Source organism: Hippocampus guttulatus, chromosome 1 (assembly GCF_054856545.1).
Source record: "Hippocampus guttulatus isolate MCC_2025c chromosome 1, RoL_Hgut_1.0, whole genome shotgun sequence".
NCBI lineage: Eukaryota > Metazoa > Chordata > Actinopteri > Syngnathiformes > Syngnathidae > Hippocampus > Hippocampus guttulatus.
In genome coordinates this window covers 22,170,114-22,181,740 of record NC_141261.1, presented here as the reverse complement: position 1 = coordinate 22,181,740, position 11,627 = coordinate 22,170,114, and the positions used below count along the sequence as shown (strand labels likewise).

Genomic DNA, 11,627 nt, shown 5'->3' with positions numbered 1-11,627 from the left:
TTATGTTTATAATGTGAATACAGTACCTTCATATTGGGATCTGATTGGAAATAAAATAAACCAATCACTCCTCCTTACCATAGCTTTGGTACAATTAAAAGCCCCGATGTAGTTACAGTATCATATATTGTCACATAAATCTTACATGTTTGCATAAATTAATGTGTTATTATTATTATTATTATTAGTAGTAGTAGTAGTCGTAGTCGTAGTCGTAGTAGTAGTAGTAGTAGTAGTAGTAGTAGTAGTATGACAAATGTCATGTATTTACTGGAATAAATATAATTTACAATATTTAAAACAAGCCGTAATAACTTTACGACTTTTTTTTTCTCCAAAAATGCATTTCGGGGTACACGTGGTCGGTATGTTTACCTATCTTTGCCATTATGAGGAGGTGACTGGAAAAATATCTCCCCTGCAAAAAGTTTGACAAGTCCTCAGTAATGAGAATTGTAGGCCCCAGCAGACCACCGTACCCCTTGCTTCACCTGTTCGCGTACGCACGAGCAGCCCCCTTCCCCTCCCATCCTTTTTTTTTTACTTGTTACTTCCTTCCACCAGACCACGATAATGTCACAAAAGCCAACGCAAATCACAATGCTCCAGCTCTACAGCCTGTTGGTCCTCACCGCGTCCGTCGCCGGCGCCTCGCTGCCCGAGATGGTCTTCCGCTGCCCGGCGTGCACCGCGGAGCGCCTGGCTCTCTGTCCGTGGCTCAGCGAGCCTTGTGCGGAAATCGTGCGCGAGCCGGGCTGCGGGTGCTGCCCGGTGTGCGCCCGGCTGGAGGGTGAGACGTGCGGGGTGTACACCCCAAGGTGTGCCGCCGGCTTGCGATGCTACCCGACGCCCGATTCGGAGCTCCCGTTGGAGCAACTGATGCAGGGCCAAGGCCTGTGCCGGCAAGCGGTCGACACCGACATCACGAGCCAGGAGCACCGGGAGCAGACCAGCGGTCAGTCCGTCCTTTTGTCTGTCCTATCAGTATCGAATCAGCTTCTAACACCGATCTGCTTTTCATTGTTTATCAAAACTACAAGAGTTATGCTTTTATTTCAAATACATTGTGATGTTCGCATTAAGGCACGTACGAGGATTCGTGTTGCTAAAACCACATGCATTAGTCTCCTCTGTTTAATTTCAAATGTCATTGTGTGAGTCCCTGCTGCACAGACCTGGGTGAAGTGCACATGGGGTTGAAGAAGGCAAAAGGCACAGTCCTCCACTCCCTATATAGAGCGCTGCCTTTAACACAGCGAACCAATGCAGTGGCCAGAATTCTCACAAACTGCACTCCTTGGATGGAGCTAGAAGAAGAAAAAAAATCCCAATGTTGATGTTGACGATTCTTTGAGGGAGTGGAGAGAGCCGGGAGACAGCGGGAGGAATGTTGCATTGTTTGGAAAAGCTGGACTTTAGGCTTTGACCTGCAGTAAGCATACACTGCGCTTTACCTAGAAATTGGGCCGACTGTGTGTGCAGGACTCCAGTGAGGCTCATGTGCTTTGTGTTTGTACAAGGACGAGTCACTGCAAAGAGGAAAAGTAAACAGCGTTATTATTTGGATGATTCTGAGGCCCTCACTGAAGCCGGACAACTTGTCGCTATTGAATGCTTACCCTGAATGACACGTTTATTTTGAACTTAATGAGTAATTATCCCTATGATAAGTCATCATTATTTAGTTACTTTATGTAACTTAGCACAGAGATCAGCTCAAGTGTTGCTGGGTCAAAAGGCATCAATCATTAAGTGCTTAAAGCTTCCAAAGGCTTCACATCACAGCACTTTTGGTTGTGATGCAAAAGCATTGGCTCAACGTAGCATCTTGCCCATGGCGAATAAATGACTGCTGCTGAAAATGTTTGACGGAACATTATGTGAATAATTATCCATCCATCCATCCATTCATTTTCAACAACGCTTATCCTGAACAGGGTCGCAAGGAGTTGCTTGAGCCTGACTTTGGGCGGAAGGTAGACTACACTCTAACTGGTCGCCTGTCAGTCGCAGGGAACATTTCGACAAGCAACGATTCAAACCCACAGCCACACTGTCACTGAGTGGGAAACAATCCCACACTGCCCGCACACAAGTCAGGCGAGTCTTACACTACACCATCAGCGACCTCATGTGAATAATTATCATAACAATAATAGTAATAGCTTAGATTAGGGCAGTATAAAAAATAAAAGCACCTTATTCATAATAACGTGTTATTCTTTTAAATTAAGGATGTTCATTACCCCCTTTTTCCAACCGATACCAGTAGGAGTATGCACCAATACCATGTACTGATACCTCTAGAACAGGGGTGCCCATTATGTCGATCCTGATCTACTGGTAGATCGAAGACAGGTCCCAAGTAGATCCGAGGAGTGTCGAGGAGAAAAAAAAACAAAACAACCAGTTGTGTGTCTTTGTATATGTTAGTAATATATTTTTTTTGTGTTAATGTACGCTGCACCCTAATCATCCTATCCGTCTCATTTTCACAAAAAAAAAAACAATTAAAAATAAAATAAAGCAGGTAAATCTTGAATTTGCGGTGGCGCGTGATTACGTCACTGGAAGTTGTTAGCGCTCAGCAGTCTGCAATTGCAGCTTGTGATCAGAGCTGTTGCGCTCTATCTTTTATCGACATTATTCTAATTCAGAGTTTGCTTCGTGTACAATTCACCGAGGGCACGGGCAAAGAATAGGAATCTAGGAGGGCCCAGGGAAGCACTTTGAAACGGTACGTGTGAGCTACGATAGTTAACAGGCTGCAAAAGTACATACATCGCATGCCAAAGTTTCAGGCTGTTTCTCATCATGGCGTGTGTGTGTGTGTGTGTGTGTGTGTGTGTGTGTGTGTGTGTGTGTGTGTGTGTGTGTGTGTGTGTGCGTGCGTGCGTGTGTGTGTGTGTGTGTGTGTGTGTGTGTGTGTGTGTGTGTGTGTGTGTGCGCGTGCCGGTAAGGGTCGATCCCGGGAGGTGAGTTGATCGAAAAGTAGATCTTCGGTCCAAAAAGTTTGGGCACCCCTGCTCTAGAACTTTGTCAATAATGTTCTGAAATTTCATTGAACAAAAATAACAAAACATTGTGAACTAAGCCTTTCTTTATGACATAGATGATATTTCAAACCGCTGGAACAAGCTGCTGGACTTGGGGTCACATTTTCTTTCCCTTTAGTACAGGGGTGCCCATTAGGTCGATCCTGATCTACCGGTAGATCTAAGACAGGTCCCAAGTAGATCCTAGGAGTGTCGAGGAGAAAAAAAACAAAAACAACCAGTTGTGTGTCTTTGTACATGTTAGTAATATACTTTTTTGTGTTAATGTACACTGCGCCCTAGTCATCCTATCAGTCTCATTTTCACAAAAAAATGTTTTAAAAATAAAATAAAGCAGGTAAATCTTGAATTTACGATGGCGCGTGATTACGTCACCGGAAGTTGTTAGCGCTCAGCAGTCTGCAATTGCAGCATGTGATCAGAGCTGTTGCGCTCTATCTTTTATCGAAATTATTCTCATTCAGAGTTTGCTTCGTGTACAATTCACCGAGGGCACGGGCAAAGAATAGGAATCTAGGAGGGCCCAGGGAAGCACTTGAAAATGGTACGTGTGAGCTACGATAGTTAACAGGCTGCAAAAGTGCATCGCATGACTCAGTTTCAAGCTGTTTCTCATCATGGCGTGTGTGTGTGCCGGTAATGGTAGATCCCGGGGGGTTAGTTGATCAAAAAGTAGATCGTCGGTCCAAAAAGTGTGGGCACTCCTGCTTTAGTATCTGTGGTTGGTATTGTGAGCCTCCAAGAGTACACCTAAAATAAGGCCGGTATCATCCCGGTTTCAAGTTTTATTTTTTGCGAGATTGCACAAGGATGCCACGATAAGTGTGCCGTGAGTGTGCAACAAATGATTGACACTTTCTAAATCACGCCTTCTGTCTTTAATTGGTCGTCTTTCTTCAGTTGCGGTGATTTCACTTGTATATCAAATCAAGGGCACAAGATCGACTTTTTTCACAGCTCATTTTTTATCATGTTGTACAGTCAAGTTATGATATCTATTTTACAAATACAGTACTATAAAGCGGTTCAGATAATCGATGGATGGAAAAAGACAATCTTTCCTCTCCCTTTAAGTGCTCATTGTGCGCATAATCCAGCCAATTGGTGCGTGTGAAATGTCTTTTGCAGCATTTATTCAGCTTCAAATGGTTAGATGACAGGATGCTTCACATCCCACACAGCCTACCCCGACATTTGTCTGTGTGAATGCAGTTACGATGTCAAGGTACCTCGGTGCTCCTGGAAGTGAGAGCCAGAGTGGAAAGAAACAGCGGTGCCATCTGAAATAACATGGTTAGCTAACAAGAGCAAGCATTCCTGTCCAGTTGAAGCCTGACAGACTGAAATAGCCTCGAGATAATCCTCCCCCCAAAAATCCTCCACCCATCGATGTGAACTTCTTCAAAAACAGTGCCGCACACCTCTGTCACCCCAGTTTCTCCCAATCACGACAGCAACTGCACGTATCGTAGCTGTGCCTAGAATCTTCTTGTGCGTGTACTGAAAACCAGAATAACTTTTCACCCATTCTGTGCTGAAGTCTTATTTGCAATCAATACAAACACAACATTGCTGCAGGACTCATTTTTTTATTCATCCATCCGTTTTTTTAAATTGCTCATCCTCATGAGGGTCGAAAGTGAGCTACAACCTATCCCTGGCTTAGCTGGAGGAGTTGTCTCCAAACCTTAAAGATGAAGAATGGGTTTCCCAGTTGCCCCAGGCGAACCCAACCAAGCATTCTTGAGCAATAGGCTTCACTCATGGATGCTCTTCATGCTTTGCCAGAGGTCTGTGAATGAGCATTACTTCTATTCCGTGGCAACCTAAATAATTGTCGATGTGTGAATGAGGCCACATTGTAAAAATGTATCGAGTATTTTGAAAATGGCTTGTGTCTGTGAAATAAGTTGGGAACGATAATGATTATTTCAGTAGGTAAACGGTCGATTGAGTATTTTCTTGATTATTTTTTAAAATTAATTAAAAAAAAGCCTGTTTTAGTTTCCATCTCTTAATTCAAAAAGAGGACTTTATTTGAAAATGGCAGTCCAGAAAATGCACAAACATAAATTAATTATGAGTTAGTTAGTGGTTTGGTCCGTAACATGCCATAAAATCAGACGTATTGATCATTGTTTTCCAAAGCAAAAGCATATGTTTTGTTTTGATTGAACACCAAGATATCAGCCTGCTTTCATGGAGGACTATCGCAAGTGCGGCTACTGTCGACAAGCTGAAATTTTTATCAAAATGATGAATTGATTTTCAAAAATAATTATCAATTAATTTGATAATTGATAGTCGTTCAATTAAAACACTTAAACCGAGGGCATCTTTCCCAAAAACACCTTTGGAAAGGTGCACCCAAAGTAAATTTGTAGCTGTTCTTGAACCATTTGGAGTATCAGCATAGTTTTGGTCTCTTTATGAAATATTCAAAATGTTATCATTTTGAATACCCCCCCCCCCCCCCCCCCCCCCACCCCCAAACAGTCAGAATCTGTGTAAGTGCTCCTGTCACTGAACTATGGATGTTTGAAAACAGAAAGAAAAGGCGAATCTTATGTTCGTCTAATTTCTTTTCACAACATCTGCCTTGAAAATGGATTTAGAATGTTGATTAGGACTTGAAAACACTACAGGATCAAAGCTTGAGGTCTCCCCAAGTTCCGGTCCAAATTCGACAATTGTAACATGTAGGGTACCATTCAAATCTCCAGAAACTCAGCTTTTAAAAGATGTAAAAACCTGTTCGCACATGTCCTCAGCTGACGACGTGCATCAGCGATTTGTTTTGACAGATGACGGAGGGCCCTTCAGCGGGCCCTCCGAACTTTAAGGTTTTAAACCCCAAAAGTTATAAAATCTCTTATGAAATCATTTTCCAGTTGTTGGCCAGCAAGAGGCATGTACATAAGTAGCCATGTGAGTATAGTGTGTGTGTGTGTGTGCGTGTGTGCGTGTGCGTGTGTGTGTGTGTGTGTGCGTGAGTGCAAGCATGCCAGAACGTGACCAAACAGCAGATTGAGATGAAAAGGTAAACACCTTCAAAAACCAGTTCCACCCAGTGCTCTGGGGTTGATGAAGAGTCACACCTCTGTGTAATTTAGACATTAACTGGTTCTCTTTTTTAAATGTTATTCTGATTTATCCTTGAAACTTGTTTTGTGCAACAACTTGGGCCTGACCAGATTGATATCAGTCATCTGAGTGTGGCTGGCTGAAGACTATTTTTTTTACATCCACTGAAGTGAATGAGCCAGGATTCGCTCTGCTGACCCGAATCTTGACGTGGCACCTCTGGCCTTTGTGCATTCTGGGAATGTGCCATGGATCAGTTTTAGAAAGGAACTCATTGTCTAGGGATTAATCAAAGCAGTAGACTGGACAGTTGGCCTGCTCCTCTGTTTATACTGCTGATCCGAGCCCACCGAGGCCTAACTCCCCATCAAGAGAGGGAGGGGTCTGGTGGTGTGGTCCTCTGTGGTTGGCTGCATGTACATACATTGCAAGAGATAGTGGCCTTTGACCTTTACAAATGGTGCATTCATGTGTGGTACTGCCTAGACTTTAGACCTACATAATGTATGTCGGGTTTTGTCGGAGGCAGTTGTATAAATTACGCAAGAGCAGTTTTTAGATGACTAATCATTTTTTTGGAGCCCAAAATGCAGACATTTTACAATGGGTCACAAAGCATAGGTCACACACTTAACTTGGTGCCATTTGATTTACAAATACTAAAATCATACAAACGTTGGGCATGTCTATCTTTATAGTTCATGTAGTCAAACAAAAGAACTAAGGTTGAAAAAAACATTTTCATGAACAAAATAAAATTACATCTAAAATACCTTTGCAAAAATGGAAACTAACTTAAACTACATCTTCCGTTTATGAAACTAACTATATCTATAATTATAGCAGAAATGTCCTTTGGTTTCATCTTTGTCAATTATTATCATCAAACATGAGCTTTCAGGGTTCATTTAAATGTATTTATTTCAATATTGCTGTATGCCTGTACAGAAGAAAGAAGTTCCAATAGTCGTTTGAGAAATGTAATTTCCTATACTTTACTGCACTTAGTGAACTTTTTAGATTACCTTGCAGTCAACAAAAACACTTCATATATTGAAATAAACTAAAACAAATACTAAAACTGCTCAGAATAAACTAAAAACAAACAAAACTAGAATAACTAACAACCTTCCTCCTAACAACTAATTCAAAGGAACTGAATTAAAAAAAAAAAGTCTTAACAAGATAAAAACTAACTACAATGAGAAATCCAAACCTATTATAACCCTTGCTTGGGGAGAGACATTCTGGTCCTGCATCCTCCTCCAAATGTCTGCAAATATATACAATAAAAGTGACTTGTTTGTCATTGTTTTTAAATACTCACATCATGTTTTTTATGGTATTGTTACAAAGAAATGACTGTTGGCAACTTATACCTGAACATTAAGCAATTTGATTTATGGACGCCATGCGACGGTGAGCCTGTATGCGCTATTGTGGCTGCACAGTTGCTATATTGTACTTATTTAAACCGTAAAAAGATAACTGTCAAATAAGAAGCCGGTTACTTGAGAAGGAGTACATGGGAAAGAATAAAAGAGATGCGTGGGGTGTACAGTATATTGAGGGACTAATTTTGTTCCTGTTCTCTTGAATGTGCCCAGCATGATGTGTATATTTCTTAAGTACATTTTAGCGACAGAGACTGCAAGCTTCGCTGTTTCATCCACAGATAAATATGAAATAATAAAGCAGCCCTTGAGCAAAGCAACTACGTCTTAAAAGAATTTGGCACTTTCTGACTGTGAGTCATCTCCCAGGTGAGGCCTCGGAAGTGTTCTTCGAGTCAGGCCTGGGTGATGTCCGCCTACCCAGTAAGGAAACCACTTGGATGGGGCCAAAGGAGAGTGCTGTGCGACAACATCGTCAAGAGATGATGACAAAGATGAAAAGCAACAAGGTGGAAGAGCTTAAACCGACTCGACCCAAACAGGTGAGGACAAGCCGGCAAACGATGTACTGATTGCAACAAGGCCATATTCATCAATGGACTTCTAAAATCAAACCTCATCCAAGGAGCTGGATTCATCCATATTTCGAAAACAGTTTGCCTGCTTTGCAATGTGATTCTGCGTCAGTTATCCTCAATTAATCCTTCATTTCTACATCTTCTTTTATTTACATGTAATTTCAGGTGAGAGCAATCCGGTATCATTGTGTTTACATTCAGTGAACACACGAAACAACCCACATGCACAGTTGGAACAACAACAAAAGTTATGTAATAGTCAACATTGGGCGGTGACAACACAAACATAAACCATAATAAATGCTGTTGGGTGCTGTCAGCTGTTCATTTCTTTCATTATTTTATCATTCATCCATTCCCAATATACTCTATTTAGACCATATTTTTTTCTGCATGTGTATTTTATGTAGACTTGAAAAACCTCTCAAATCTGAGCACAGATGTGGTGATCTTTCTCATAGCTTTGATTACTCTGTGCCTTGTTTTGGGCAAAAGACTCCGTGTCAGCAGGAACTGGACCAGGTGCTGGAGAGGATCTCCAAGATGCCCTTCAGAGATAATCGAGGTCCCCTGGAGGACCTTTATGCCCTGCACATCCCTAACTGCGACAGGAGAGGGCAGTATAACCTCAAACAGGTGAATAATAAACGTTTCATCATTGGGTACCACTGACCTGACTTGAAATAATGATAGAGACTTGTTTTGTTGGTTGCTCCGTCAGATTAGTTTTAGGGTTTTTTGTTCTAATATCTATCTATCTATCTACATATCTACTGTATGTGTGTGTGTGTGTGTGTGTGTGTGTGTGCGCGTGTTTATCTCTCTCTCTCTTTATATATATACAGTATATATAATACACACACACACATATATATATATATATATATATATATATATATATATATATATATATATATATATATATATATATATATATATATATATATATATATATATATATATATATATATATATATATATATATATATATATATATATATATATATATATATAGATAGATAGATAGATAGATAGATAGATAGAGGTGGCCTGGTAGTCCAGTGGTTAGCGCGTGGACCGCACAGTGCAGAGGTACCGGGTTCACTTTCAGCTCCGGCCTCCCTGTGGTGGAGTTTGCATGTTCTCCCCGGGCCTGCGTGGGTTTTCTCCGGGTGCTCCGGTTTCCTCCCACATTCCCAAAACATGCATGGCAGGCTGATTGAACACTCAAATTTGTCCCTAGGTGTGAGTGTGAGCATGGATGGTTGTTCGTCTCTATGTGCCCTGCAATTGGCTGGCAACCAATTCAGGGTGTCCCCCGCGTACTGCCTGAAGACAGCTGGGATAGGCTCCAGCACGCCCGTGACCCTTGTGAGGATAAGTGGATGAGAAGATGGATGGATGGATGGATGGATGGATATATATATATATATATATATATATAGACAAAATTGCATAGTGGCAAGCCTCCATCACCGTTTAGTGGAAAGGATTTTGTAACAGGTCTGTCAAAATAATTTGCTTAGGTTGTGTTGGAGTCATTTAAAAAAAACAAAAAAACATCATGGCTAGCCTGCGAGCTAACGTGAGCTCTATCACATGCCATTCATTTCAGCATCAAAAGAGAACATCTTTGACATTAATCTGAGCAACAGAGAAGTCAATTAAAAAGATAGTTCCTCACTCATCAAATTAACTATGCCTTAACTTCCTTCAAGTCTATTTTTTAAGCAACTTACGTGTGGAAATGCTAATTCCTCTCTGTGTTGTGTCTTCCATCTACCTGGACGTAGAGTGTGTGTCTGTGGCATCATGGTGAAATGTCTTAATTGATAGGGTCTCTTTTATATACAGGTATATATATGTATATATACAATATACTGTATATATATAGGCTACTAATACAATTGAACTTATTATATAGTTCTTATATTGTCCAAATAATTTTAATGACTCAACTTCAAAAAAAATTTGTTTCAGTGCAAGATGTCTCTTTATGGTCAGAGGGGAGAGTGCTGGTGCGTAAGCCCCCACAGCGGCCAAACCATCTTAGCAGCCCCCATTGTGCGGGGTAACCCCAACTGCAGCCAGTACCTTTCGGAGCTGGAGCTGGAGATGGCCATCATGGAGCAGATACAATGATAATCAACAAAAAGCAACTGTGAAGCATATGGGAACAAATAACGAAAATGAGTAAGTGAGGTGAACTCGGAAACAGCATAATGTTAAACTTAACATGTAATTAAAAACTTATTTGTAGGGCTTCTTTAGTTTTATTTTGTGTCTTTAAGCTATACAGCCGTGCATTGAGATCCTAATTTGTTCTGTGACAATGCTTGTAACTCTCAACACTATCTCATATCATCTGAATCCATTGGAATGAATGTAAATGCCCCCCCCCCCCCAAAACAAAACAAAACACAGCACTCTATTATATTGTATTTCATGAAAACATGCAGTAATAACATGATGAAGTAGTGGGCATTTTGCTGCTCTCCCTGGTGCTTAAATCTTGGCAGTATCAAACTGACAAGGATGTACATGGAGCTTGTCTGTGTTTTCCATTGTTGTCAGAAGCACAATAGACCAATAAAGAAAAGTTATGTGGTTGTTTTAAATACATGTCATTCTCTTAGTTTTATGTTTAGTCCGACAGGAAAATTCAACAGGGAGTGGCTTGAAGCTTCTTTTTGAAGACTTCTTCACTATCTGCCAAACTGCTGGTTGTTAAGTGATTTGAGTTCACTGCCACCATACAGTGCGCATATTTCAAGTGTTAGTTCACATTTGAAATTAAAAAATAATGCGCTGAACAACGGCTGGCATCTCAAAAAATTCATACACTGGGTCACATGTATCTCAAGGTATCCCTGTAGGCTACTGTTGTGAAAATCTGATTCTGAATAGAATTGCGTTCAGCAGAGCGCTGGCCTCAAATTCATATCGTAACCAAATTTCACGCCTTCCTAGATACATTAAGCTAGTGCCATGATGATCCATGCCTTGTTCACACACACACACACACACACACACACACACACACACACACACACACACACACACACACACACACACACACACACACTTATAATTTTAAAAAAAAAATCTTAAGATTATATCTTGCAGGATTCATCCTTGGTCCAAGAACCAACCCGCCACCATTTTGGTTGAAATCATTTAAGTTGAAATTAGTTTAGTCAAAAACGAAATTAAAGCATAACTTTCTCGGTGAAGGTGTTACAGCGTGAAAAGCATAAATAGAAAGAAACTAACTTTCAGATTCACATTTGCAATCAAAATTTCAAAGCCACTTGGGAAAAAAAAAGGATCTTTATTTGTTGTGAAAGTGCTGTATAAATCAGGGTGTGTTGTATTGAATTGTATTATTTAAATAGTGATTTGTCTTCCAAAAAAAAAAAGTTTTTCAACAACACAAGTGATATTTTACGAGTGTTCACATCATAGTCATTATCTTTTCATTTGCCATATCGAATCCACAAGTGCCTGAAGTGATG

General features: G+C 40.7%; 1 protein-coding gene across 1 annotated transcript; it reads left to right on the top strand.

Moving 5' to 3' along the window:
* The first annotated feature begins 495 nt into the window (after positions 1-495).
* Positions 496-10,730, top strand: igfbp2a (insulin-like growth factor binding protein 2a). The gene is made up of 4 exons (XM_086119668.1): positions 496-955; positions 7,904-8,076; positions 8,608-8,748; positions 10,093-10,730. Exons 1-4 carry the CDS (start codon positions 574-576, stop codon positions 10,252-10,254), a joined length of 858 nt encoding a protein of 285 aa, XP_085975794.1. The 5' UTR covers positions 496-573; the 3' UTR covers positions 10,255-10,730.
* Positions 10,731-11,627: the final 897 nt, after the last annotated feature.

Excerpts from the sequence above, each read along its gene's own strand:
- igfbp2a (XM_086119668.1), top strand. The coding sequence starts at position 574 with ATGTCACAAAAGCCAACGCAAATCACAATGCTCCAGCTCTACAGCCTG. Across the intron at positions 8,077-8,607 it reads AACCGACTCGACCCAAACAG|ACTCCGTGTCAGCAGGAACT; the intron begins GTGAGGACAAGC and ends TTTGGGCAAAAG. Across the intron at positions 8,749-10,092 it reads GGCAGTATAACCTCAAACAG|TGCAAGATGTCTCTTTATGG; the intron begins GTGAATAATAAA and ends AATTTGTTTCAG.